Raw genomic sequence first — 27,179 nt, forward strand, 5'->3', positions numbered from 1 at the left:
AGGGTATGTATGATAGACAGTCTGCCAGATTCAGCTGCTGTCCATCCCTGCTCTCTGAATAAAGGGGTACCTATGGGCATAGAGGGCACTTTCTCTGTAGGAACTGGCCTGTTGTTCCACAGGCAGGTAATGCCTTCTATGCAAGAGACGAACAAGACTGTGCCCCGAGCCTTTGACCCCATGCTGGAGGATGAGTTTTACTCACTAGTGGAATGGTTGGAATGATCCTGACTGTGGACCGGGCTCCTCCAAAGGGCGTGAAACCTTTGGTCAGGGCAGGCCATGTGCTGAGGCCCTGCCTGCGTGTTTACCCACCCTGACTTGGTCGGATGTTGGTGAGAGCCAGAGCCCATCGCTGTAATAATGAGCAGTGTCTGTGAAGTGCTGCTGAGCGCACCTCCCCCGAGCTGCACACTGATCCTTCGGGGGCTTCCGAAGCCAGGCCCGAACCCACGGTGGTGCTCTGACAACAGTCCAGGCCTACCCCACTGCACCCTCCCCTCCCCTCCCCTCCTGGTCACCCCGCGGCCCCCATTAGTCCCCCTTCCCGCTAGGGGCGCTGCAGGCCGATAGATGGAGTAGGGGCCATTACGTCACGTCCTGCATGCAGGGGACGCGCGGTGCGGGCCCGGAAGTGACGCGGGCGGTGTTTGGGTCCGGGCTCGGCCAGGGCCCCGAGCGCGCGCGGAGCCGGTTTCCGCGCTAGGCGTCGGAGCGGCCGGGAGTGCGGGGCGCGCCCCGCCCGGGCATGGAGGGCTCCAAGTCATCGGCCTGCACCATGCAGGTGAGCTTCGTGTGCCAGCGCTGCAGCCAGCCGCTCAAGCTGGACACGTCCTTCAAGATCCTCGACCGGGTCACCATCCAGGAGCTGACAGGTACGGGGGGTCCCCGCCCGAGCGCTGGTGGCGGGGAGCGGGGCCTGGCCGGGGTGCCAGGGGAAGGACTCGCGGGGCGGGGATGATACCGGGGTAAGCACAGGAGGTTTGGTGTTTCCACAACACGTTGCTGATCAGGCGGTTAGGACGATCCCTGTCAACCTGAAATGCCCTGGGGGTGGGTTTAGGGCGGCAGAGAGGGGCTGTCTGGAAGGTCAGTAGGACAGGGGTTAACACTCAGCCCTTTGTGGAAGAAAACGGCTGGGATGACCACAAGTGGGACCTTGACTATACAGCCTAATTCATTCCGAAACCTGCAGCTCTGTGAAATAGTTTCATTGTTTATCGTGCACGATTTCTTCAGTCCTCTAGTAATTGTTGTTCTTTGTTCAGCTCCCTTACTTACCACAGCTCCAGCAAAACCAGGAGACATTCATGAAGAAGAGACCAACTTAACAGAGGTAAAAGGTTTGGATTGAATATCTCGTCATTCCTTTATCCAAGGTCCTCTGATAAAGCTAGTTTGTCTCTTGGAGGCTACAGGTTAGCCTGAACTTTAAATTAATTTGTCCCGTGAGGATGATAATCCTTCTTTTGAGAAAGAATCCAAAAGGAAGCTGATTCTACTCTTTTATGTCATGAGTGGCATTTGATTGGCTGATGGTGTATTGCCTTAATTTCCAGGAAGCCTTCACAGAAAACCGTCAGGATGGTGTATCCAGGAGATTCATTCCTCCAGCCAGGTATCACTTGTGTTTGCAGTAAATTTTCTGAAACATTGTGGGGGGTCTCATGCTTCTACATGTATTCATCTTTGTAAGAGCTGCCATGATGGAAGGCATTGTGGCTGCTGGCTTCATTTCAGAATAAATCTTACTAATCCTTTATTTATCACACACTCCACTGTCCTATATGAAAGCCAAAAGAACTCCCATATGGGGAAGGATAAGTGTAACTTGCATGCTTTGGGTGTGGGTGGTTGACCACAGAAGTCACGCATTAAGCACAGATTCTCCCTTGCTGCAGTGAACCTCACCTAGGCTTATGCTGAGATCTTCAGCTTCCTTGGGCACTTGGAGTAGTCACTAGATCCAGTAGGGTCCCAAAAGCTTTCTTAATCTATTCTATTCAGGACCTTCCTACTCCCACCCCCCACACCACCCTTTCATGTAGCAGCTCTAACTCCTGCATTTGTGGTGTTCTTGGGGCATTATTTACCACCTAAGGGATGGCACAGAACTAATACCTGTGCACTGCCACCTAAGACTGCAAATCTCCCACTGACCTTCATGTAAGTTCAGTGTATAGATAGATAAACCTTTGTTCAAAAATCAAAGAGAAAGGACTACACAAAACATCAGAATTAAAGGCACAGTGGAGGGGTCTCTGTGAGGAAGCTTTGGGACATAATATCCCAGTGAAAGAAATTCAGTGATGATCTGACATTCTTCATCAGTTCACAACTATAAAATCCCTTTCTCTTCAAGAATGATGTCAACAGAAAGTGCCAACAGTTTTACTCTGATTGGAGAGGCTTCTGATGGGGGCACCATGGAAAATCTCAGCAGAAGACTGAAGGCAAGTCTCATGCTGACAGACTAGAGTGACTGACAAAGTGTAAGTTCTTTGGGGTAGTTTGCGAGTTGGAGTTGTAACTCATATTTCTGGCCTCCAAATATTTGTAGAATAAAGGTAAAATCTGTTCAGTTTATCAAGCTTGGGCTGTAAAAAATGGCACATTGCTGTTCTCTTAGGGGGCACAAGTCTGTCCATTGAAGACTTTGTTTTTCATTTAATATTGATCAGAACCTGGGGCTGATTCTAAATTTTCTATACTAAGAGTGAACTCTTTCTCTAGGTTACTGGTGACCTCTTTGACATTATGTCAGGACAGACAGATGTGGACCATCCTCTGTGTGAGGAATGCACAGACACCCTTCTAGACCAGTTAGACACACAACTCAATATCACAGAGAATGAATGCCAGAACTACAAGTGAGTGATTTATTATTGACATGTTGGCGCACACCATCATTGCTTCCCAGTAGCCTTAGTCTGAAGAGCAGGGAAAGAATATAGATATAAAGAAGTCCCTGAACTGAGCATTTGGCAATTCTCCAAATCTCATCCTTTGAGAATTGCCTTAAGTATCCTTTTGTAACCACCTACTGTCTCCTGTAGACGATGTCTGGAGATCTTGGAACAAATGAATGAGGATGATAAGGAGAAGCTGCAGATGGAGCTGAAAGAACTTGCTTTGGAAGAGGAGAGATTGATCCAGGAGCTGGAAGAAGTAGAGAAGAACCGCAAGATGGTAGCAGAAAACTTTGAGAAAGTCAGGGCAGAAGCAGAGAGACTGGATCAGGAGGAAGCACAGTGAGTCTTAGCCAAAGTCTGTTTCGTGGCAGGAGTGACAAATATGGACAAGTGGGTGTATCAGACTGGGTTGTGAGTAAACATGTACTGTACTTCTAATCACCCACAAATACTGTCTGGGTACAAGTGGCTTCCTCTATTACAAAACTCGGGATCTGGCACCTTAGTTAGTTAGTGACTTGCGTCTCTCTCCACAGACAGGGTCTGTCTGGGGTAGTGGTGCATGTAGGAGTTGGTCTCTTGCTGTCCTGTTCTGTTGGTAGCTTTTTCATTGTTGCTGTTTGAAGGTATCAGAAGGAGTACAGTGAATTCAAGAGGCAGCAACTGGAGCTGGATGACGAACTGAAAAGCGTTGATAACCAGATGCGCTATGCCCAGATCCAGTTGGATAAACTGAGGAAAACCAATGTGTTCAATGCAACTTTCCATATCTGGTAATGTAGGCTCTGGGCTAGAGGGGCAGAGCTGCTGCAGCTTTCATGATTCTGCATTACAGTATCATTGCCAAGATAGCAGCTTGGTTTTTGGCAACTTTAGGTGCTAAGCAGGGCTGAAATGTACTTCTTAGCTGAGAGCAGGCGATCAGATCTCCTCGTGGTGGCAGCTGAAAGGGCAGGAAAGGAAACATGCTCTACCCAGGCTGTGTGAGGAGATTTGCAAATGTGAGAGCAGCTGGCAAGTGCTATCTATAGGCTGTCAAACCTGGGACCATGTGGAGCCCAGTGCTGAGCCCTAATTGAACAGCTCTGCGTGAGCTTTTGCACTTGCCATGTTGAATCCTGAACTTTACAAAGATAATGTAAGCTGCTCCCTTGTCTTTGAGCTCCATAAAGAGACTTGATGGCTTGCAGGGTTATTGCCTTGCATTACAGCAGCAATGGGGATTAGGGCCCTCTTGTCCTAGGTGCCGTAGAGACACTCCCTGCCCCAAAGAGCTTACTTACAACTTCTCCTCGTAACACAGGCACAGTGGGCAATTTGGCACAATTAATAACTTCAGACTTGGCCGCCTTCCCAGTGTCCCTGTAGAATGGAATGAGATCAATGCAGCTTGGGGGCAGACTGTGCTACTGCTTCATGCCCTTGCTAACAAGATGGGCCTGAAATTTCAAAGGTAAGAGCAGTTCTTTATACACCTTGTACTAGCTATTGTGCCATGGGAAAAGGCACTCAAAGACTTATCTGCCTTTTCTTTCAGATACCGTCTCGTTCCCTATGGAAACCATTCATATTTAGAGTCCCTCACAGACAAATCGAAGGTAAGAAAATCCAAAAATAATCTGCCTGGAATGCTAAATTCCCTCTATTTCTGCTAATACGAGTGAGCAAAAAATGTAAATCCTGCCATTCACCATTAGATCTTATTACAGGCTTAATACAATTGCTGCTGTAACTGCCTTACCTCTGATAATCATAGAACTGGAAGGGACCTCGAGAGGTCATCTAGTCCAGTCCCCTGCACTCTAGGCAGGACTATGCATTATGCTTCGTGCTCCCCTGGGGGTGGGGCTGCAAAGAAGCAGAGGAGGTGGCCTGCTTTATTTAAAAGTCATTCTTCTGGCCAGTTGAGGTGTGTCAGTGGGCTCAAGAGTCCTGTCCAGGGGGTGACTGGTGACTGGGATGAGTGGAGTGCAGTGTGGCTTGGCTCTTGAAGGCAGAGGAATCCCTAGGGCCCTGTCCTGCGCCTGTGGTAAGAGTTTCTAAACTAGAGTCTCTCTTGGCTGCCTAGAACTAACTTCTCTCTTTTAGGAGTTGCCCTTGTATTGTTCTGGAGGTTTAAGGTTCTTCTGGGACAATAAATTTGATCATGCAATGGTGGCATTCCTGGACTGTGTGCAGCAATTCAAAGAGGAGGTGGAGAAAGGCGAAACTCGCTTTTGTTTGCCTTACAGGTAAATGTCTCTATCTGAAGTGCTTCTGTAACATAGTGCATGTTAACCCATGCAGCTCTGCCAATGCTCCTGCATCCTGAGCCATAGCATTCTTTGCTATTCCAGGCTTGTCTTACTTTCAGCCAAATCATCTGATGGTTCTGTGCTTGAGTGGAGAGCAGTACAGAACCATTTCCTGGGTTCTCTCTTTTTTGACCTAAATGTGATTTAAAGCTAGTTACTCAGCAATGAAAGGCCACTGCATAGGTTTTTTTTTAAAGCTGGTTATTACCTTTGTTAAAATAGGGGATCAGACCATGTCTTAGACAAAATGTTCAGCGCTCATGTAAGATTCATAACTCTGAGATTAAAGGGTCTGAAAATACAGTACTTGGATACTTCAAATGTCAAACCCAACTACAGAAATAACTGCTTCAAAATCAGTCGAATGAAGCTAGCTTAAATGAAGGAACAGAAGAGATTACACAGCATTAGCGGCTTATCAGAGGTGATTATGTTGAAATGTAAATGTGTTAATAAACCTCTGTTTATATGATACAGAATGGATGTGGAGAAAGGCAAGATTGAAGATACAGGTGGCAGTGGTGGCTCTTACTCTATTAAAACACAGTTTAACTCTGAAGAGCAATGGACAAAAGCACTCAAATTCATGTTAACTAACCTGAAATGGGGTCTTGCCTGGGTTTCATCCCAATTTTATAACAAATGACTGTGTGTGTGCATGTGTGTGTGAAGAACTTGTCCTGAGGGCTAGAGAGTATCTGCTTTTTTTCCTCAAGAATGTCATAAATTGTCACTTAATACAACATGTTTACAATACCAAAAATCCACAAGACACTTTAAAATTTCATTTGACAAGTAGTGCATAGAAAAGCAATATGTAAAATTGTACTGTTGAGCAGAACAGAATATAATTCAGCTCTTTATGAAATAGCTAGATAGCAAGTATCTGGGAGTTTTATAGACAAGTCAGAAACTTGCTGTACAGCACCAGTAGGTATCTGATGTAATCTCATTACAATTTAACAGAGAATGCAGTTAGAAAAATGAAATATTAGTGAGAACTGTGTTGGGGCAAAGTCTATGGAAGCTCTGCCTGATCACCCTAAATGGTGACTAATGCTTGAAACTTAATATCTTCTCTTTAAATCAGAACTGATGAGCACTTAATTTGGTGCCACTGAACTTTATAGGGGTTTGATATTGTTTAAAACATTGCCAGCTATTTAACAATTTGTAACAAATATTTCCTGCAGCCTGTTACTGCACAAAGGTGCACTGAATAACACTGTAATAAAATACTTTGTATTCTGGACAAATTGAGTGCTTCCATTCCACATACACTTAACTACAGCATGGCATCCTGTGTACTGGTATGTAGATCCTGAATAGCTTTCCATCCAAGTAAGATTTTAAATCCAGCTTTCAAAGCAGCTGGTGCTTGATTTGACTTGCATTTACCTCCTCTGTTAACACTGGCAGACTACCTAACTGACTTTCTTTTCAGACTGTGGGGAAACTAGATCCGGGGGGCAGAAGGAAAGGAATATAGGAAGGAACAACCTTGATATTGTAAACTGTTCAAGACAGTCACTGCTTCTGCACAACAGCAACTGTGTGAAGAAAGCCTGGCCCGGCTTGTAGCACTTGTACACAGTAGAACGGTTTGTAGACTTATTGCTGCCGTTTCTATAACCATTTTTCCAAAAGCAAAACACTTCACCATGGCAGCATTTTACTCCAATGTCACTACTTCAGTATAGGGGATAGTTTGCAAAGGCCAATTTTAACAGTTTTAAATGCCATATTTGATAGCTGCTACATAGCAACTAAACAAAAGTTCATCCTACATGAGTTACAAGTCAAAACCACCTGCATCTGTTACAAAAGATTAGTGGATGAAACATGGCTTTGAGGACACTGATACATGAGAGAGGTTGCAGTGGAAAAGCCAAGTTTATTTTGTAGGAGGTACAACATAGTTCTCTGAAGATCTAGTTCCTTTGTTCTTCCTTGGATTAGTGGTGCCAACACTGTGCTTCAGTATTGCGTATGAAAACTCTAAAATGCTTTGTGTGGTAATACCAGTGATGCAGTTTAAATGCTCCACAACCTTAAAAAAAAAATCTTTATTTTGGGCAACAGAGCGGTAGTTCTAGATCTTAAATCTTTGAGTATTTGTAAAGGAAAATAAAAACATGAGTATAGTCCACCCTATGGCTCCAATACTGTGCTATCTAGCTGCTATGGGAATACAAATACATTAAAAAAACAAAACACTAGCCCTCTGCAATTAGCCAGTTGAGGATCCTGTTAGTGGAATCTTTCTCCCTTACAGGGAAGGAATATATATATATGTATATAAAGCAAATAACTGCTTCTGCTGTGAGAGGACAATTTTAAATAGGGCCTCTCTTTTATACTATAAAACACAGGCTGGCTGTTTGGGGGAGATTGGTGCCTTGTGGGGTTACTCCCCCCCCCCCCTTTCTGCCAGTGGAAGCCTTTGGATACAGCATATTCTAGGTATAAGAAAGCTGCAGGCTTCTCAGAATAGGTTTGCAAAGTAATGAGACATTCATGTTAAATTCCCAACCTCCCCTTGCCCTGCAGTACTAATATATTAAAGGACTCCACCTTTAATATACTCCCACTGCAACACACCTGTCTCCCTGTACTCCGTAAACAGTAAAAGATGCAAAAAAAATTTAGTTCATGTAAGCCTAAGACCTGCACTGTGTATTTCTTGTCTAGCAGTACCTGATTCCAGTATTCAGGGTTTAGTATGAAAGCGCTTGTGCTGATGACTCCAACTGCCAAGAGCATGAAATCTTCCTTTACTGACAAAAATTTTGCTCTGTATAATTAAAACAGTAGTAATATCTGCTTTAAAATGAAGCTGTTCTGTATTTCAACAGCTAAGTGTTGTAGTATTGATACTGTGTATTTGGAGGTAAACAATTTTAGTGGCATTTTAATGTACAAAACACACGTACAAATTAACACTTTTAAAACCCGCTTCAGGCTGATACTAATACCTTCAACTTAAAGTCTAATCTCCCACTACTTAACTTATTTATTTGGCTACATTTTCTTAAAGATAAGAGAGATCCTCCCTGTCTGCCTATTCTACAGCAAAGTTGCTGAAGCATTTTAACTTTTATAAGCATATGGAAAAACGGAGACCATGAACTGTAAAATGTTAGGAAAACCAGTATTATTTTGAGGAGTATGCTAATAACTCTTATTATACTTGGCACTTCTGTAGTATTTTGTCTTCAAAGCTCTTTTGAAAACACTTATTGATCAGTGCCAGCCTAACAGGCAGGTAAATATCACTGTTCTGCAGATTGAGAAAGATGCAGTGTACCCAGGATGACAAACAGTCGCTGTCAGAGCTGGGATCAAAACTTGGCAAATTAAGTTAGTCATACTTAGAACCGATTATTCCCAAATACTACTTACTATGGAAAGGAAGCAATGTATGGACATTTTGTATACTTCTTGACATTTCATAGAATTAGCAACTTAAATCCAGAAACCTCAGTCCCAGATTCTTAGTTCACAAAGAATGGTCTGTTGAGTTATATTGCAAATAACTGTGACTTGTATTTTCTCAGTATGCTGAGCACTTTCTCTAATCTGTACCTGATGCATCATAATTTATCAGACAACTATGAAACTGCAACAGATGGATGGTAAAGGCACAAGAATGTGTGACCCTCACAAGCTTTTTCCCTCCCCTCTGAGCATAAAATCAGTACTAGTTCAAATGTGTCCCGGGGCATAGGTGGTACTTACATCTGGAGTTCACTCGGTGTTGAATTCTCAATAGAAATCCTCAGTAAAGTATCATAGATGATATTCCGCATGAGATAAGTTAAATCCAGTAGGTGCGTGCACATCTTATGCAACTGTTTCATAGGAAGTAAGCAGCCATTATGTCCTAAAGTGGATATTATACATGGTCAGCTATATATTTTCTGATCCATAAAACTAGATTATAAAAAATATTAGCCATTATGACCAAGGCAGTTTTGTGTATTGAGTTTATGGCTAAGATTTTCAGTAGTGACCACTTTAAGGTGAGGTACCCAAAACTTGAGACTCCATAAAAGGGTCTGACTTTGCTCAGCAATTTCTATCAATCAGGCCACTTTAAAGGATCTCAAGTAGGACACCCAAAAAAATCACAATTCACTTTGGAAAAACTGTGGCCTTATATAACTGCTTTTAATAAAAATATTAGTCTTATAACAACATCTTGCTAAACAGCCAAAAGACCAGTTACCCAGATGCATTTCTTCTTGGACGCTAACTGCTGGGCTCCTCCCTCTGTGATGTGTAAAGCTTCTTGCTTGTGTCAGTGGTAGAAGGTTCTTTTGCAGATTTCTATCATTTGACAGGTAAAATGAAGCCCAGGACTCACCCTAGGAAACACCCCAGGGTAGGGAGAACACTTTGAAGCTTTGGGCTTTCCATTAATAACCGCATGGGTGAGTTTCTCTGTCACTTCATACTTGATTTTACCTCTACAACAAACCACTAATCTGAGATTGTTTGTTTCAGAGTTTACTGGTAACTGCATTTAGTCTTTTTTAATTTCTACACAGTTTCTTCTTATTAATACTCTTACCTAACACCTCCAGAAGCAACTCAATATAGGCAAAAGGAGTTGGCACATTGATCTGGAAGCATAGAGCCTTCAGAATGGCAAGTTCTGACTCCACCAAGTTCTGTTTTGTGTATGAATAGTCTAAGGACTGCAGAAATTTCAGAACTGTGTTATTGTTAATTATCTGGAAAAAACAGTGATGGGTTATTTTTAAAACTGCTGCTGTGCGTAAGAGGTGTTCTCTCAAGATCCCAGAAGTTCACCTGCATGATGATATGCTGTTAATAGTTTCTTTTTGAGCTGAGAACTAATAGAACTTTTGTTTAACTTGCCTTCTAAGCTAAAAATGGAAAATGCAAGCTGAAACTATTACCCTTTGCCAGGTAGTAGCACATATTGGGGTTTTGCAGGGCTGTGCCCCATTGGAGCAGAAATCAGGGATGCTGAGTTTGGGTATTTTATCAGTATAACTTTTTTTATTTACACAGTATACACATGTCCTAGAACTGAAGTGGTCACACATAGCAGACAGGCAAAACCCTTCCCCTGCAATATCAGCCCTAACACCATTGTCCACTTCCTAGGAAGTATATTTGTCCCAAGGGTCAACTCCAATTAGCGAGATCAAGGCAGAAAGAAAACTCTTGCTTGCAATATTTTCCTCAAAAATAAAATACATCACAATACTAACAACAACACGGCATTTCTTCAGACAGAATAGGGCATCACACACTAAGAAAATTAACTTGAAAAGCTATGTAATGGCATCATCTGGCAACTCCATAACAATCCTGGGTTTTGATATCGTGGTATGCTTAACAACCAAATGGTACAGGTCATGGATACTTTAAATAATCAAATTATGTTAACATCTTTCATTGTGAAGGTGCAGTGTACAATTTCCAGAGGCATAACAGTTACTGTGCCTGAGTGCAAGAGGGTCTAGATCTCCCATGCCCAAATTATCCTGGATTACACAGTTACTGCTATCCTTTGAAACAGTAACTCCTTTGGTGTGGAGTTTAGATAAGACCAAAATCTAAGTAAGAAAGAATATACTGTACTACTAAAAATCTGATGTAAGAAAGTGGTTAGTTTGCTCACATTGTAGTGAAAAGAAAGTTTGCTTGCAAGCTGAATGCAAGACACAAGCCGCAGCACAAATGTGTCACACATCTGTGCTTTCAAAGTGCCCCAGATGTTGCCCTCTCCTTGTTCATTGTTTGTCCTTGACTTTTTGATAGAGTTATAGCTCTCTTCTACATGCTTAATCATAAACCTGCAAGGAAGAAAAAAGCTAACTATGTTAGGAATCATTAGGTAAAGGATAGATAATAAGATAGTAAATATAATGGCACTATATAAATCCATGGTATACCCACACCTTGAATACTGCATGCAGTTCTAGTCACCTCATCTCAAAGAAGCTATATTAAAATTGGAAAAGGAACAGAAAAGGGCAACAAAAATAATTAGTGGTATAGAATAGCTTCCATACAAGGAGAGATTAAAAAGACTGGGTCTGTTCAGCTTAGAAAAGAGAAGAGTACAGATACAACAGAGGTCTATAAAAATCATGAATGTTGTGGAGAAAGTGAATAGGGAAGTGCTATTTACCCCTTCACATAACACAAGAACCAGGGTCACCTGATTAAACCTGCTGCCTATTAATTTAAAACACAAAAGGAAGTACTTCTTCACACAATGCACAGTCAACCTGTGGGACTCATTGCCAGGGAACGCTGTGAAGGCCAAAACTATAACTGGGTTCAAAAAAGGATCTGTAAGTTTGTAGAGGATAGGTCCATCATTTGCCAAGATGGTCAGGGACACAACCCCATGCTCAGGGTGTCCCTAAACCTCCAACTGCCAGAAGCTGGGACTGGATGACAGGGGATGGATCACTCAAAATTGCCCTGTTCTGTTCATTCCCTCTGAACCATCTGGCACTGGCCACTGTCAGAGGCAGGGTACTGGGTTATATGGACCACTGGGCTTGCCCAGCAGGACCATTCTAATGTAAAAGATCAGCTCTCAGAAAAGTTGCCTTTTGCTAACAAAAGGAAAAGTACTTTCAAAATGTATTCAAAATACTTTACTCTCAATATACATACCAATTATGCTTGTAATTAAATGACAGGAAAGACAAAGCTGCAGCTATAAAGATACTCCATATCTTCAGCCTGAGCAGTGCAGAGTACATACAATATAACTGTACTACAGATATAAGAATTGAGTGTCGTCTTTGCTTGGGAAGTTACCTTTCAAATATTTCAACTGCTTGATATCGTGCAGATTGGTCCAGGAACCATTTTTCACACAAAAGAAATACAAATTCTGCAAAAAAGTGCAATTGATCATAACTGGAACTGATGGATAAGATGGACACACTTTATCAAAAAATAAAAGTAACTAAGCGAGACGATAAGGAATCAGACATGCAAATTGAGTCACTCTTTATAGAGAGGCCACGAATGGGAGTTTATGCAGAGGATAAACAACGAGAAGTCCTTGTGGCACCTTAGGGACTAATACATTTATTTGGATGTAGCACGATGCTTACCCTGCTCCTGCCCTGAAGGGCTTAAAACAGCCCTGGGGGAAGGTTGTGGCTGGGAGCCACTAAACTGGCCTGATTGGGAAGTGGCTGCAGCTGGGCCACGCCCCATCAGACTACAGCTGGCCTGTATAAAGAGGCTGGGAGCCAGGCACTCAGAAGTCTCTTTCTAGCTATAGAGGGAGAAGGGCCTGGCTGCAGGGAGCTAGAGACAAGGTACCTAAGTGAAGCAGGGCTGGGGAAAGGTAGAGGAGCTGGGGAGCTCTAGCCTAGAAAGCCCCAGGCTGTGGCCTAGCATTGGGCCAACAGGTACTGGGGGGTTGCGGTGGGCAGCCCAGGGGTAGGCCAAGGCAGCAGGTCCAAACCCTCCTTGCCAGTGATGAGTAGGCTGATACTGCCCCAGGGCGTGGGGCTAGACAATGGCTGGCAGTAGCCATATACTGAGGCAAGGTGGGGATAGAGGGTGGGGTTCCCTGGGGAGGGGAGACCCTGGGAGAAGGGGGTTACTGCCAGGGGGCAGCACCCCATGTAAAAGGGCACTGGGCCCAGGGAGGGACACAGGGGCCAGAGGACAGATGGATCACTGGCCTGCAGAGGGTGCTCCAGAGCTGAATCAAGCTAATTCCCAGAAGTCACCAGCAGGAGGCGCCCCAGGGGTGAGTCTGCTCATCTACATTGGGCATAAGCTTTGTTAGACTCTTTGGTGCCACAAGGTGCACACATCAGGCATTCATGGCATGTGGACACAGACACACAAACAGACACAGGCTGACAAAGATCTGCATCTCTCACCCACTATCTGGGTCTCTTTGAAGCATCCTGCTTGATCTGACAGCTCATTCAGATACTGTTCATTTTCTGTAGCTAAACAAATTAAAGTATCTTCAATGATCTCGGGAGCAACAACTCCAAAGACTGGCTCCGGGGTGTGAAACCTGGACACTGCCTGTGCCTCTGAGCTCATCTCAGCACTTCTGGCCAGTTCTCAAACAATAAAATAAGTGTTATTTTTACAGCACCGCAGCTGTACCCACCACAGTAATTATTAGAGAGGGCACCAGGTGGTGCATGGGACAAGGCGGCCGTATAATCAGGAACTCTGCTCTGGAAAAATGACGCCTCCTTAGTGTGGACGTGCTCCCTGCGGGTGTGCGGAGTCAGTCACCGTTAACACACACACGTGTGTCGGGGCCACCACAGTCACAGGCGGGAGAGCAGGATTTCAATCGGCCCCGCTGCTCCCTCGGCAGGACTGTTCGCTACGTTCCACGCTCCCACCACCTGCCCTCATCGCCACGCGTGAGCGTGACCCAGGCCCACGGGGCTTTATGGCGCCCACGACCACCGGTTACCGGGACGGGGCCCGCGGCGGAGGCATGGTTGCCTGCCCCCCCCCCCCGAGGAAGCTGGCGGCTCACTGCCGGCTTCCCGCCCCCCCGGCGGGGGGTACCCGCGGGCGCCGCCGCAGCTGGGCGTTTCCCAAGAGCAGATTCAAGGGGCGAGCTGGGGAACCCGCTGGCCCGGGTCTGAGGCTGGGCGGGGCGGGGCGGGGGGGCGGGAAGGGAGGTGTCGGGGGGTCCCAGGCCGAGGGTGGGAGCTGGAGGCTGCGGCAGCTCGGCTGCTCTGGGATATTTTTTCCCTCCCTCCACCCCGCCTCATCTCACATGCCGCCTCTCAGCCAATCACACGACGCCATAGCCCGTTGCCATCAGGTCACGTGGCATTCTCCCAATCGCTCGAGGCGCCTCAGTTAGTCACTTCTTCCCGCCTAAAAGCTCTCCGGACCGCCTGAAGTCACTGACCACCAATCACAAGAGACGCTCAATGGACGCGTCACGTGGCCCGCGTAACCAATCGGGCGGGAGCACTTGGGCCCCTAGAGGTGATTGGTCAGAATCAGAACTTCTGCCGCTGTCGCGGAGGTGTACTTTGCCCTCATCAAACATGGCGGCATAAGCGTCACGTAGGCGGAGTCACGCCGACGCTGCTGGGGTGCGCGTTTGCTCGAGGCGGATATGACGACAGCCTCCGCGCTCCGCCCACTCAGTCACGTGAGCGGTGGGTGCGGCTCCGCGGGGAAGATGGCGGCGCCGCGGGAGCCGGGCCGGGAGTCGGAGGCCGCGTTCGCGAAACGGGTTGACCCGGCGCGGGAGCCGGAGCTGAGCGCGGAGCAGCGGCGCGTCATGCAGCGCGCGGAGGAGGCGCTGCGCCAGCGGGGCCTGCAGCGGCGGCTCCGGGGCCGCAACCTGCTGACGGGGCTCGGCATCGGCGCGGTGGTGCTGGGCATCTGTATCCGGCCGGGCGGCGGGGGGGCCCCCTGGGGGGTGGGGGCGGGGCTGGGAGCAGGGCCCCCCCCCCGGCGGAGGAGTGGGGGCGGGAACAGGGCCCCCCCGGGGAGGAGGAGTGGGGGCGGGGCTGGGAGCAGCGCCCCCCCCCCGGCGGAGAAAGGGTGGGAGGAGCGGGTTCTCCCGAGGAGGGGGGGGGCGGGAGCAGCACGCCCCCTCGGCAGAGGAGTGGGGGTGGGAGCAGTGGCCCCCCCCGGAGGAGGAGCAGGGGTGGCAGCAGTGCCCCCCCCCCAGGAGTGGGAGCAGAGCCCTCCTGGTGGAGGAGTGGGGGTGGGAGTAGCACCCCCCCAGCAGAGGAGTGGGGGTGGGAGCAGAGCCCCCCTGAGGAGTGGGGGCAGCACCCCCTGGTGGAGGAGTGGCCCCCCCGAGGGGCAGGAGCAGCGCCCCCCCCTGGGATGGAGAAATGGTGGGAGCAGGGGGCCCCCCCGGAGGAGGAGCAGGGCTCCAGCAGTGCCCCCCCCGAGGGGTGGGAGCAGAGCCCTCCCGGTGGAGGAGTGGGGGTGGGAGCAGAGCCCCCCTGAGGAGTGGGGGTAGGGGTGGGAGCAGCACCCCCTGGTGGAGGAGAGGGGGTGGGAGCAGTGGGGCCCCTCCTGAGAAGGGGCAGGGGGAGGAGTGGGGGCTGGAGGGATTCCAGGGGGGAGCAGCCCTGTGGAGCAAGGAAGGGCCACTGGGGGTGTTTCTGGGGGCATCTCTTCGATTCCCCCCATGTTTTCCTGAGTGGTCCTATCCCAGATGGTTTCACCTTCTACAAGATCTCCCAGGAGCGATTCCTGGACGAGCTGGAGCAGGAGGTTGAGGCTGCCCGGGCCCAGGCTGCCAAGACCCCAGTAAACTGAGACCCTGAGCAGGCTGGGGCTGCTCCCCACTTGGGATGGATCCAGCTGGAACTGACACATGTGCCAGGGACCCTCAGCAGCCTGACTTCTTGGGTTGCTTCTGCCTTTGCCATGCCAGGCACTCCCTATGGTGAGCCGAGTCCCCCTGGGTGGAGACGGGGGGCTCCTCTCCCCTGTGCCCAGTGGGGACCAGGCTCCTGCCACCTCCCGTTAAACCTTCTGACTGCAGTTGCAGACTGTGGTGCAACAGCACCAGCTTTGTTTCCTGACAGGTTCATCTGCTATTCACCCCCTGCAGCAGGTGGGCCAGGGCCTCAATAAACCTGTCTAAATGATTAACCAGAGTGGGTGTGTGAAATGCCAGCCCTGGGCTGCCTCAAGTGGGGCCTGCTGGGGGGCACCTGGGATGGGGGTTGGAAGGATAAGTTGGGGTAAGTGCAACATCCCTGTAATATATTCTTGTTGGTGGAAATACACATGCAGGAGTTTAAACACTGTCTTCCTGGTCTGTCCCAGCAGCCCCTGGGTGGTTTGTAGCTATTTAAGAGCAAATGGGGAAGTGTCTGGGACCAAGTTTGTTGGTTGCTTGGGCTGAACATCATGAATTCCTTGTTTCCTGGTGCTGAGAGGAAGCTATGGGTGGTACCTGGCCTGGGGGTGCCACCCAACGTATTTACCACCTGCAGGAAGAGGAGGATGCAGCATGGAGTGATTCTGCCCCAGGCCACAAAGAGCCCAGTTATCCACTGACCTCTGCACCTACCCTGTTGTGTGGGGAGGAGTAGAGGCCTGGGAGAGGCTGACACATGGAAATGTGCCTCTTTGGCCTTGGGGGAGAGAGATTGAGTCCTGCAGGGACAGGCCTTGTTTAGCCTTTCCAAGCTAGTACATGGCTGCAGAGCTCCCTGGAGTGAGTTCTGCTGCACCTCTGGCTGAACAATAATCTCCATTCCACCTGCAGCCTGGAATGGCTAATCTACATTGCACCACTGTAGCCAGGACCCAGCCATGTGGGGGAAGCATGGGATTGCCCAAGCCATGGTCCCTGGGCTGCAGTCATTTCCCCAGGTCAGGGTGTTTGAGGCATTGACCTTACTGGGCCGCTGTGGGGTGGCCACTAGACCTGGAAGTCAGTGACTCATTCCTTAAAAAGTGATGCAACTTTAAGGATATGAATAAAATCAACTGTGGGCTACTTGCATGGCCTCTGGCTAATGACACCCATGGGCCTGCTCAGGTACTTGGGGGAGAGGAAAAACCCTGTAAGTGATGTGGGGAAGGTGCCTAGATGCTGCCTCCAGGACCCACTGAATTAGATACAAAGGTGAGGTGCTGCCCTCTGGGGGAAGGCAGCACAAACCACCACCCCTCACTGCTAGGAAAAGGTGGCTCTTACTGCCCCTGGCCCAGCCTGCAGGGGAAACACTCTTTCCTTTGCCCCTGTGAAGGGCAGAGCTCCAGCACCTGCAGCTGTTGTCATGTTCCAATAAATGCCTCTGGAAATTGTGCTTCCAAGTTGATTATTAAGGCAGCTGGTGGCAGGAGGCCAGCTCAGTGCCTCAGGGACTGTTCCATGCAGCACACATTTACCTAAGAGGCTAAAGAGTGTTGGGAATGAGATTTTCCAGCTCATTGGCTTAAGTCCTGAATTCACAGGACAGGCCGCTCCTGCTTAAGCCAGGAGAGCAGGTGTATTACCTGGGGCCACCTTCCCACTCCCACCCCACCATGGACACAGCAGGGTTTCTCCTCAAACCATTTACAAGAAAAGCCTCCCCCCCCATCTGTCCTACAGGAAGAATCAATTTGGTTACAAGATGCTCCAGCTGCTGTGATCACACCCCACCATGCAGTCAGCGATCCCTATTTGATCTGTTTTATTCACAACCACTGTACAGAGTCTCTAAAAAGCCTTTTACAACAAGGTCAGTCTGTCCTATGGAGAGGCAGGGCAAGGGCAGTGCTTCACGCTGCAGCTGTGGGGCCAGAGCAGAAGCCGAGCTCCAAGACTCCCTGCTGGCTAAGGCCCAGCAAGTACAAGCCTGAGGCCTGGTGCCCAGGAGAATGGCTTGGCACGAGGGTGTAAAAGTACGTGGCCCGATGCTGCTGGTTTATGGTTCTGGGGCAAAGAGGCACTGAGAACTCAGCCCATGCGCAGGGGGGCAGCACCCCTCTCACTGCAGTGGGGCTGGCGGCTCCTGGCGAGGAGTAAAGCACAGAGGTGAGTTGCCATAAGGGGAGGGACAGTGTCAGCACGTGCATTTCCTATAACCCAGGCCCTGCCTTCAGCAAACATGACCCCGGGGCTAAGTGCTTCCCACCCAGGGCACGAGTCCAGGCAGAGGTAAGACCAGCCACGCCCCAGGGAGCCTGGGCCTGCGTCCATGGCATCCCTCAGTGGGTGGGGGTGGCCCTGGTGCTTTCTGGGAGTGGGGGGAGGTGGGGTCAGTGAAGGGCTGGCACTCAGCTAAGCAGGAAGCGTTTCTCAGCTGACACTAGGGGGGCTCTGAAGCAAGGCTCCCCATGGTGGTAGGGAGTTACCCTGCCCCACTCAGGCTCCTTCCCAGCCCACAAACCCGTCTCCCTGCAGCCTGTGCTGGGAAGCAGGTGAACCAGGCTGGGTGTGGCCACCATCAGACTTCACACTGGCCCGTGGGGGCCAATGCAGATCCTCCCCGGGGCTGTCGGACAAAACCAGGAGTCTCCAGGCGGTGGGCACCCGCAGCAAACACCATGGGCAGGAGTCGCCATTCCCCACAGCGCCAGTGCTGTCTCCACACCCGGAGGAGCCCGTGAGGCAGGGCGCTGCCTGGCCAGCTCACAGCACGGCCTCTCACCACCCCTCCATGGCAGCTGGTGCATGGCTGAGGTAGTCCATGAAAATCGGTGCTGGCAGGACGGTTACTGCAGAGAGAGAGAGAGAGAGAAGGGGGCACTCACCCTGAGGGGCCTATGCAGGAGCCAGCCATGCACACGGGGGCTCAGAGCCGCGTGCCCGGCCCCCCATGGGAACCCGGGCTGTGTTGTGCCTCCATAGCACATGCTCCACCACAACCTCTTCTGTGCCAGAGGGAGCGTGGCAACCCTGGGGGTCGGTGGGATAGGACTCTACGGCCCAGGAAGCCCCCCAGCAGCCCCGCCCTCACCGTTCGGCTGAGGTCTCCGGCGAATGTCACCCCTCTGCTCGGCCGCTGCTCCTGCGAGCCGGTGCTGCTGCCACTCAGCGAGTTCCTGCGCATGATCCCTGCTGGGAGCCAGACGAGGTGAGGGGCCAGGGGGCCCTGAGCCTCCCCCCATGAAGCAGCCCCCCAGGTGCCTGCTGCACAGCCTGGCATGGTACCCAGCTGGCATGTGGGGACATCTCCCCCACCATGGAACCCGCAGGTTAATGCCATCTTCCCCAGGGCAGAGACCTGAGGATCCTCCATGCAGCCCAGGGTGCGGCCCCCAGAGAGCTCCCCCCAGCACATGCCCCTGGGCACTAAAGCCACATGGGGGTCCCAGGCAGAGAGAGCAAGGACGGGGGGGGGGCGGGATCAAGTGCCAGCAGGGAGCAGCCGGGGAGTGGGGGGCAGGTGCAAGAGGACAGTGGGGGGGGAGGGGGTTCAGGTGCCAGCAGGGAGCAGCTGAGGACAGCGGGGGGGGGTCAGGTGCCAGCAGGGAGCAGTGGGACAGGTACCTGCAGGCTGCGAGAGGACAGTGGTGTGTGTGTCAACAGTGGAGGGGGAGGGGGTTCAGGTGCCAGCAGGGAGCAGCTGAGGACAGTGGGGGGAGAGGGGGTTCAGGTGCCAGCAGGGAGCAGTGGGACAGGTACCTGCAGGCTGCGAGAGGACAGTGGTGTGTGTGTGTGTGTGTGTGTCAGGTGCCAGCAGGGAGCAGCTGAGGACAGTGGGGGGGAGGGGGTTCAGGTGCCAGTGGGGAGCAGCGGGCCGGGTACCTGTGGGCTGCGAGAGCTCCAGGCGCTGGAGGCTGTTGCGCCGGGACGGGTTGAAGCTGCCCTTGGAGAGGCGTCTCTGGCGGCTGGAGAGCATGGCGGCTGGGGAGACGATGCCCGGGGGGGCCTGCTTCCCCATCCGGAAGTACAGATCCTCGATCTCCCTCTTCTGCACAGCCTGCAGTGTCTGCACTTCAGAGAGGTGCCTGGGGACAGCAGGGCCGTCAGGGCAGGGGGCGGACGCCTGTTTCTAGCCCAGCTGCCCATAGGGAGGAGACTGGCAGGAAGCTGCCTTACCCCGCCCCAGCACGGGCCAGCAGCCCCCCGAGAGCTCCCTGGAGCCAGAGGCGCTTGCACAAGGCCCAGCTTGCTTCCCTGCCGCCCCCAAGCAGTGCAGCACGTGGGAAAGGCCGGGCTGGGTCCCCCACTCACTTCTGGCGCAGGCTCTGCAGCTCCTCCCAGATCTCCTCGTCCTCGCTCTCCGTGTCGTCGCTGCTCAGGTAGGACGAGCTGCGCGCGTAGCTCATCCACACCTGGCTCACCATGGCCTGCTGAGGGCTCTCAGCACCGCCCTCCCCAGGCCCCTCCTGGTCGCTCTCTGCCAGCGCCACCGGCGTCCCCTCCTCGGCCAGCAGCTCGTCGGGGTCCTGCACCGGGGTGTCAGGTACAGAGTCCGAGTCGGGGCTCGTGCTGCCCTCCGTGGCGGAGGAGCTGGGCACCGAGGGCTGGGAGGAGCCGCCAGCCGCCCCCTCCCAGGGCTCCTGGCCACTCTGCTCACTGTCACTCTGGCTCTGCTGCCCCGGGGTGCTGTTGGCTGGGTCCTTGGACGTGGTCACCTGGAATCGGCCCAGAATCTGGGGCTTGGCCTCTGGGAACAAATGGGGAAGGGCAGGTTAGCAGGAGCCGGCCCAGCGTGGGCCAGGGCAGGTCTGGGCGTGGCTCTCCATGCACTGCGGGGGAGAGCTGGCACCAGGCACTCTGCGATGCCAGCCCTGTTCCCACCCCGGCAGGCTGCACCACAGCTCAACCAGCACCTTTACCTTCGTTGATGGGGGACAGCCGGGCCTTGGCCGTGCCAGGGGCGGGCGACTCTGAGACGATCAGGTGGCTGCTGGGTTTCGGGGAGCAGGGCGATACCTAGGAGAGAAGCCGGTGAGCCAGGTCAGGGAGCACAGAGCCACCCCCGTACGGGGTCCTGGCCCCCAGCAACATCCAGGACCATCTAATCCCCAACAGCAGATGGGCCGGGGATTGAGCTGTGGCTCCCTGGCTCAGGCCCAGGCCTCTGGATTAACAGGCTGCTCCAGGCCTCGCTCCGAGCCAGCAGCACTGCCCCAGCCCAGGGGCAGCGGCTCGTCCCCTGGAGTAACACCAGCCCCAGGGCTGCTCTAACTGGTCCCAGCATCACCCGCCCCCTGGGGCCATTCCACCAGCTCCGGCATGGCCTGCAGCCGGCCCCTTCCCACCAGCCCTACGCCGAGAGCCGGGGTCTGGCGCCACTAGGGCATATCCTGGCTGTGCCCCCACATTCCTGGGGCCTTCTGGCAGCTGTTTGACCCACCTCACTCTGCAGCACCCATGCCCCTTCTGGGGGTGCTTACCGAGCCGCTATCCAGCGCCCCTGCAGCAGGAGCTCTCCCCGATGCCAGCGGACTCTCCCCGATGCCGCTTCTTCCCAGGCCCTGAGGGGGAAGAGCTGGTCCCCAGCCCCCCGTGACGCAGGTGCTGGTGGGCTCCTGGGTCCCACTGCAGTGTGGCGCTGGCTCCACCTGGCCTGCAGGGCCAGGGGAGGTGAAGTGTGCCGGCCCCAGGTACAGCGACTGCGGGCGAGGTATCGGTGCAGGGGCCAGGGGCCCACCCGGCGGGGCAGCAGCCAAGGAGACGGACGGCAGCAGCCTCTGGGCCATGCTCATCATTGCCAGGGAGAACATCTCAGCCAGCGAGAACAAGGGGGAGGTGGCAGGAGACCAGGGGGGCGCAGCGGGTGCGGTGCTGTTCATGGGTGGGCTCAGGGGGCCCAGGTCTCCCCTGGGTGGTGTGGTGGACAGCAGGGAGCCTCCAGCCTGGGGCCCGGATCTGGCAGTCTGGGGGAAACACTGGGATGTTGGCAGCTGGTACGGGGCCAGGCCAGGCACCGTCAGGGAGGAGGGCCAGCTCCACGCGGCTGCACTGGGGGAACCTGCGGAGGAGAAAGGGATGAGCATGGGAAGGGTTAATCATGTCCCCACTCCACGGCTGGGTGCTCCCCCTCCCTCCCGTCTAGGGTCCCCACATCCCTGCCCCCACCCCCCCCAGCTAGCTGCTCCCTTGGAGGGGCCGCAGCGTGGGCGTTCCAGCTCGGCTGGGGGCCGCGGCCAGGCCTGGGGAAGCGGGGGAGGCCGGTGTCCGAGCCGGTACCTGGCGGTTCTGCTGGGAGCAGAGGCTGCAGCCCAGCGGGCTGGGTCCCTGGCGGGGTGTCTGCGAGGCTGAAGAGGTCGTTTTCAGAGGGGGAGCCACTAAGCGAGTGCTGGACCGGAGCCAGCTCCGACTGGCCTGGGCTGCTGCAGCCCAGGTCTGGGACAGAGACAGGGAGTCAGTCCTGGCACCGCGCGGCCCCGACACCCCCAAGCAGCAGCCCTCCCCCCACTGGGGCCAACTTGTGCAGCTGCCGGGCAGGGGGTGGCGCAGGCCTCTCCCTGCATAGGGCAATGGCACCTGGCTACTGCTGCCCGGGCTGCAGGCACCCAGCCGGCCGCAGGCACCACCCTTCACAGCAGACACGCTTCCATCACAAGCCAGCGGGCAGCACAGGGCCACCTGGCCAGCCCCCCAGAGAGGGGGTGTCGCAGGCCAAGGGCTGGGACACCCTATTGGAGGGGGGCAGGGGGGGGCAGGCACGTACCGCTGAGCAAGGACGAGGCCGAGATGGAGCGCGAGAGATCCTGCAGCTGCAGCTCCGCCTGCCAACGAGAGACAGGGCCTGTGATGGGCCAGGCCAGGGCTGCGGCAGGATCTGGCCCACACTCCCACCCAACCCCATGCTGGGACCCCCCAGCAGAGCCCGGGAAGCTGGAACATGCTCTCTGGAGCAATGCACGGGCGGGGGCGCTCACCAGGAAGGCTGCTCACCAAGAGCGAGGAGGCCACTCACTGGGCAGCCGGAGGGTGAGGGGGGTGCTCAACGGGGGTCCGGGGGCCACTCACAGAGGAGTGGAGAGGCGCTCGCCAGGGGGAGGGCGAGCTGCTCCCCGGGGGACGAGGGGGGGCTGCTCACTGGGGGCACTCACCGGGAGGCCGTTGCTGGTGGCAGAGGGCGACAGGCTCTCAGGCTGCGGGCTGCCAGCCGCCCTGCTGGCACCATGCCCGTCCTTGCGCAGCAGGGTCTCCACGCGCTGGATGATGTCCTGGATTCGATGGATGAAGCTGTCCTGCTCCGACTGGAGGATGAACTCGTTATTGACCTGTGGGGCCAGGCAAGTGGGTCAGTGCTGGGTGCGGGCCCCCCAAACCCTGCCGAGCCCAGCCAGGCCCTGCACTCACCATGACGGCCGCAATCTCCTCCGGGTTGTCCCCGTCCAGGTCGAACTTGAAGGTCACCATCTTGTTGTTGTAGGTCTGCAGCTGGCACTCCACCACCCTGTCGCTCTTGTCTGAGATCTGCGGGGCAGGGGCAGCTCATAGGCAGCTGCGGAGACCCCCACCACCCGCCGCCGGGAGCCAGGTGACACACAGGGAGGGGCCAGCGGTTGCAGTGCCAGGCCTGTGCCAGCCCCGCTTCTCAGCCAGTGCAGATGGGTGGTTTGGGGGGGCCCTTTTGCCCCCTCAATGGAAACATGAAGGGCTGATCGGCGCTTCTGTCCCCCACATCGTTCCCTGTGAACTGCACGTCCACACACGGGCAGGAGATCAGGACCCAGGGCACTGGAGCAGCCGCCGTGGTGCCTCCATGGGGCCAGGGCCAGCTAGGAACCAGGGAGATCGGCCCAGGAGCAGTTGCTCCCCAGGCACCCCCCATTCCCTGCCACCCTGACCTCCCCCCGACAGCTGCCGCCCCACACTCCCCATTCCCAGTGAGCTTCGGCCCCTCGCAGCCTGTGAACAAAGGCAGGGCAGGTGCCGGTGGCGCTTACGTTGGTGATGCGCAGCCTTGACCTGGCTCGGCGCCGCAGCAGCTTCCCAGAGGCCCGCTTGGCCGGCAGCTTGGCGTTCTGCTCGCTGGCCGAGAGCCCTTCGCAGCCGTCGCTCAGGCCGGATGCCACGTCCGACGCGTAGCTGTGGGGAGGCCCCAGCACAGGGGCAAGAGTTAATGGCCAATCCCACCTGCCCCAGCCCAGTATCCCCTGTAACCCGCCCTGATCCCCATCTCAGTGACCAGCCCCAGCCCATTCCAGCCACCGCCTCCCGGGGGGGGGGGGGGGCAAACAGCTGACTCCTCCCACCCAGGGGCTGGGGGCACGGCGCTGACGGAGCAGGGCCCAGACATACCTGTCCACTGGGGAAGAGAACTCGCTGGCCGGGGCAGACGGCAGGCGCTCCATGGGCGAGCTCACTGCGATGCTCTGCAGGGGAGAAGCCAGAGTGAGGGGGCATTGTGGCACCCCCAGCAGCCCCCCAAAGGGGAGCGTCAGGTGCCCCTGTGGCAGTGCGAGGCCCCACTCACCACAGGGAAGCAGCTCTCTGACTGGGCAGCTGGTGGGCTGGAAGGGTCCCCGGTGGAGAAGGTGCCCGAGTGGCAGTGGGACAGGTCTGGTGAGTCCACGAATCCAGAGGAGCTCAGGTACCCGTCCGTCTCGCAGTCAGCTGGGGAGCAGAGAGCAGGGTGAGTGGCCAGCCCAGGGGCCCATCCCACCAAATCCTGGCTCCCAGCTGCCCAGGGGGGAGGGCCAGGGCAGGCTCCCCCCCGCAGGAGCTGCCGTTTCTCGCCCCCCTTCCGCAGGAGAACGGGAGAGAAACAGGAGCAGCTGCCTCAACCGATCACTGCCAGGGTGCCACGTTCCAGGCTCCCAGCAATATCAGCCGCAGACACCAATGAGAGGCTGGGAGCTGCTCTCCCTGCACCCCAGGGAGACGCAGGCCAATGCCAGCAACACCCCCCCCCCGCACCCCACGGTGCCCGCGCACTGGCTACGTACAGGTGGTGGAGGAATAGCTGGTGTGCCGGTACAGGAAGTGCTGGTGCTGATCTGCCTCGGGCTCCTCGGGCTCCGGAAGGAAGGTGCCCCCAAAGACAGAGTCCCCGGAGCCAGGCGTGGCCGGTGAGGCCTGGGGGGTGGTAGGCACCGGGGGGCACTTCAGCTCCTCCAGCAGGGGCAGGATGCCTGGCTGCTTCTCCTGCTCCTGGTGCTGCAGCTCATCCTGCGCCCGCTTCATCTTCTCCCGCTTGCGCTTGATGGTGACCACGCGGTCCCGCACCGCCTTGGCCACCAGCTTGTAGTCCGCCTCACACACAAAGCCCAGGGTCACCTGCATGAGGTGCAGGGGGCGCGTCAGGCCCTGCCCCGGCAAAGCCTGGCAGAGCGATCTGGGCACCCAGGGAGGCAGTGAGCCAGGCACAGGCGAGGTCAGGGAGTGGGGCTTGGTTGTGCCCAGGCAGAGGGTCAGACAGTCGCTGCCCCGGAACGGACCCTGCCCCCTGCACAGCAGCAGCGCCTGCTACAGGCTGCAGCAAGCCAGCAGCACAGATCCCAGCGGCGAGCGGCTCCCCCGCGCCAGAGCTGTGGGTACGCGGAGGGGACCGGGCCTGGCCCAGTTCATTGTCTCCCCATCCCAGGCGGGGGCAGGGCTGCTCCCCCTCCCTCCGTGGGAACCTACCATCTCCTGGGCCACCTCCTCGGCCACGTCCTTGTGCAGCTCGAAGAGGAACTCGAGGGCGTTGTTGTCCTTGTACTTGCCGTGCAGTTTCTTGGTGTCGTCCATGCGCAGCCAGAGCTTGAGGCCGGACTTGACGCCGTCGTCCTCCTCGGCCAGCTCCACATGCACCCCCGTGTCCTCCTGGAAGAAGGAGTGCTCCAGCAGGTCCTGGATGGTGTACCTGGCGGACAGGCCGGGGTCAGCGCAGCCTGGGCACCCTGGGGGGGCCGCTGCCCAGCCGGGGAACCCAGTACGGCACAACTGGCACCACGGGACAGAGCCGGCACCAGGGCGCCCTAGCTCATCTGGAACCCGGGCCGCCAGCCCAACCCGGCCAGCCCCCTCCACCCTAGAGGCCTGCAGCCCCCCATCCCTGCCCCACCGGCCCCACCAAGCCGCGTGGCCCCACGCTCCTGCCCTGCCACGCCCACCTCTCAGCCTTGTTCATGCGGATGCAGCCCTCAATGATTTCCTTCAGCTCTGGCACCTTCACCTTGTAGAAGCTGTTGGGTTTCATGCCCTGCAGGGAGACATCCCGACAGTCAGGCAGGTCCCAGGCCAGGCTGTGCCCGAGCAGCTGTGACACCCTCTGCAGCGCTGCGAGCAGACGTCCCTGAACGTGCAGGGGGCCGGACTGAGGTGAGACTGGCCCTGCGAGCAAGTGACATCTGGGGCTGCCCTCTGGCTCCTGGGACCTGACTCCCAGTCCCCGCAAGTTGAGTGTGGAAGGGACCCCGCAGGGAGGGGCCAGGAGGACAGAGACCCCGATTCAGGCAGGCGAGAGCCAGTGGCTCAGAGTGAGCGGAACCACCCAGCACCAGTCCCTGACGGGCCAGGCAGAGCCCAGTGCAGACCAGCTTCCCTGGCCATGCCCCTCCCTGCCCTGAGCGAGGGGGCAGAGCAGTTCTGGGTGACGGGAGGTCATGGAGCAAACTGGCACCGCACTGGATCTGGCCGGCTCGGGGTCGTTAAGGCTGCGGGCTGGCCCAGGGCAGCGGAGCAGACCAGGTTCACAAACAGCTTCCTGGTTCCACTCCATTAACGCTGGAGGCTGCTGCTCCCAGGTCCCGGCACGCCAGGGAGCAGCACGTGGACAGCCACGCGGCCTCCGCCAGGCCGAAACCTGCTGCGGGGAGCAGAGCAGGGGGCAGCCGGGAGGCACAGCTATGGGGGAATGGGACCCGCCTGCAAGAGCATCCAGGGGAGCCCCGAGCGGCTCCCCCTTCTGTCCCCAGCCAAGGGACCCAAGAGCTCAGCAGTGGCTAGCGGCTGTCCTGGGCACCTCTGCCCCAGTGTCTAGGTGTGGAGCTGCTCCCAGAGCAGCCTCAGGAAGGAGGGAGTGTCTTAGTTAAGGACCAGGCTGGGGTTGAGCAGCTCCGGGGGGAGGAAGGGGGAGAGAGGGGTCCCCAAGCAGTGCCAGTGGGGGGGGGGTCCCCCGGCCCCTAGAGTGGCTCTGGCAGGGGTGGAGGTTCCTTGGCTGAGCGGCAGGGGGAGGGGTGTCCCCAGTCCCCCAGAGTGGTTCAGGCAGGGGAGCGGTTTCCCTGGCAGAGCGGTGCTGGTGGGGGGGAAGGGGGATCCCCAGGCCCCCAGAGTGGCTCCAGCAGGGGAGCGGTTTCCCTGGCAGGGTGGTGCTGGTGGGCGGGAAGGGGGGTCCCCAGGCCCCCAGAGTGGCTCCGGCAGGGGAGCGGTTTCCCTGGCAGAGCGGTGCTGGTGGGGGGGAAGGGGGGTCCCCAGGCCCCCAGAGTGGCTCCGGCAGGGGAGTGGTTTCCCTGGCAGGGCAGTGCCAGCAGGGGGTCCCCAGGCCCCCAGAGTGGCTCCGGCAGGGGAGCGGTTTCCCTGGCAGGGCAGTGCCAGCAGGGGGTCCCCAGGCCCCCAGAGTGGCTCCGGCAGGGGAGTGGTTTCCCTGGGAGGGCAGTGCCA

General features: G+C 55.1%; 4 protein-coding genes across 11 annotated transcripts in view; 2 read left to right on the forward strand and 2 right to left on the reverse strand.

Annotated features, from left to right (window-relative positions):
• The first annotated feature begins 623 nt into the window (after positions 1-623).
• Positions 624-5,927, forward strand: BECN1 (beclin 1). Its single transcript, XM_044999814.1, has 11 exons — positions 624-875; positions 1,269-1,336; positions 1,560-1,618; positions 2,363-2,453; positions 2,734-2,870; positions 3,057-3,251; positions 3,539-3,685; positions 4,216-4,365; positions 4,450-4,510; positions 5,001-5,143; positions 5,684-5,927. Exons 1-11 carry the CDS (start codon positions 749-751, stop codon positions 5,850-5,852), a joined length of 1,347 nt encoding a protein of 448 aa, XP_044855749.1. The 5' UTR covers positions 624-748; the 3' UTR covers positions 5,853-5,927.
• CNTD1 (cyclin N-terminal domain containing 1) lies at positions 3,679-14,226 on the reverse strand. 3 transcript variants are annotated; one of them, XM_044999815.1, is made up of 8 exons: positions 13,980-14,225; positions 13,108-13,289; positions 12,020-12,095; positions 10,863-11,037; positions 9,780-9,942; positions 8,945-9,089; positions 7,904-8,000; positions 6,575-7,256 (listed from the first exon to the last, which is right to left on the reverse strand). In XM_044999815.1, the coding sequence occupies exons 1-8, from the start codon at positions 14,009-14,011 to the stop codon at positions 7,101-7,103; spliced, it is 1,026 nt and encodes a 341-aa protein (XP_044855750.1). In that variant the 5' UTR covers positions 14,012-14,225; the 3' UTR covers positions 6,575-7,100. The 3 variants fall into 3 exon arrangements, with proteins under 3 accessions (XP_044855752.1, XP_044855750.1, XP_044855751.1); XM_044999816.1 differs by having other exon boundaries at positions 13,108-13,299; positions 13,980-14,223; XM_044999817.1 differs by lacking the exons at positions 6,575-7,256; positions 7,904-8,000 and adding an exon at positions 3,679-3,855 and having other exon boundaries at positions 13,980-14,226.
• An 89-nt stretch (positions 14,227-14,315) lies between these two features.
• On the forward strand, positions 14,316-15,769 carry LOC123356509 (cytochrome c oxidase assembly factor 3 homolog, mitochondrial). The gene is made up of 2 exons (XM_044999819.1): positions 14,316-14,604; positions 15,393-15,769. The coding sequence occupies exons 1-2, from the start codon at positions 14,331-14,333 to the stop codon at positions 15,494-15,496; spliced, it is 378 nt and encodes a 125-aa protein (XP_044855754.1). The 5' UTR covers positions 14,316-14,330; the 3' UTR covers positions 15,497-15,769.
• A 355-nt stretch (positions 15,770-16,124) lies between these two features.
• The window catches only part of WNK4 (WNK lysine deficient protein kinase 4), a 32,796-nt gene continuing 21,741 nt past the window's right edge, over positions 16,125-27,179 (reverse strand). For 5 of the 6 annotated variants that reach the window (XM_044999810.1, XM_044999811.1, XM_044999808.1 and 2 more), the window contains 16 exons: positions 25,691-25,779; positions 25,221-25,440; positions 24,542-24,872; positions 24,070-24,209; positions 23,895-23,968; positions 23,540-23,681; positions 22,950-23,066; positions 22,697-22,870; positions 22,312-22,369; positions 21,828-21,983; positions 21,032-21,609; positions 20,471-20,567; positions 19,863-20,298; positions 19,434-19,636; positions 18,643-18,743; positions 16,125-18,400 (listed from right to left, as the gene is read on the reverse strand). In XM_044999810.1, coding sequence (XP_044855745.1) covers positions 18,398-18,400; positions 18,643-18,743; positions 19,434-19,636; positions 19,863-20,298; positions 20,471-20,567; positions 21,032-21,609; positions 21,828-21,983; positions 22,312-22,369; positions 22,697-22,870; positions 22,950-23,066; positions 23,540-23,681; positions 23,895-23,968; positions 24,070-24,209; positions 24,542-24,872; positions 25,221-25,440; positions 25,691-25,779 — 2,919 coding nt within the window. In that variant the 3' untranslated portion in view covers positions 16,125-18,397. The remainder of the gene's footprint in view (positions 18,401-18,642; positions 18,744-19,433; positions 19,637-19,862; positions 20,299-20,470; positions 20,568-21,031; positions 21,610-21,827; positions 21,984-22,311; positions 22,370-22,696; positions 22,871-22,949; positions 23,067-23,539; positions 23,682-23,894; positions 23,969-24,069; positions 24,210-24,541; positions 24,873-25,220; positions 25,441-25,690; positions 25,780-27,179) is intronic. The other variant, XM_044999809.1, reaches the window with a different exon arrangement.

Source organism: Mauremys mutica, chromosome 25 (genome assembly GCF_020497125.1).
Source record: "Mauremys mutica isolate MM-2020 ecotype Southern chromosome 25, ASM2049712v1, whole genome shotgun sequence".
In the NCBI taxonomy this organism is placed as follows: Eukaryota; Metazoa; Chordata; order Testudines; family Geoemydidae; genus Mauremys; species Mauremys mutica.

Excerpts from the sequence above, each read along its gene's own strand:
- CNTD1 (XM_044999815.1), bottom strand. The coding sequence starts at position 14,011 with ATGGCGTCGTGTGATTGGCTGAGAGGCGGCAT. Across the intron at positions 13,290-13,979 it reads GATTGGCTGAGAGGCGGCAT|AAGTGCTGAGATGAGCTCAG; the intron begins GTGAGATGAGGC and ends AGAACTGGCCAG. Across the intron at positions 12,096-13,107 it reads CAAAGAGACCCAGATAGTGG|AATTTGTATTTCTTTTGTGT; the intron begins GTGAGAGATGCA and ends ACTTTTTTGCAG.
- LOC123356509 (XM_044999819.1), top strand. The coding sequence starts at position 14,331 with ATGACGACAGCCTCCGCGCTCCGCCCACTCAGTCACGTGAGCGGTGGG. Across the intron at positions 14,605-15,392 it reads CGCGGTGGTGCTGGGCATCT|ATGGTTTCACCTTCTACAAG; the intron begins GTATCCGGCCGG and ends GTCCTATCCCAG.
- BECN1 (XM_044999814.1), top strand. The coding sequence starts at position 749 with ATGGAGGGCTCCAAGTCATCGGCCTGCACCATGCAGGTGAGCTTCGTG. Across the intron at positions 2,454-2,733 it reads ATCTCAGCAGAAGACTGAAG|GTTACTGGTGACCTCTTTGA; the intron begins GCAAGTCTCATG and ends CTCTTTCTCTAG. Across the intron at positions 5,144-5,683 it reads CGCTTTTGTTTGCCTTACAG|AATGGATGTGGAGAAAGGCA; the intron begins GTAAATGTCTCT and ends TATATGATACAG.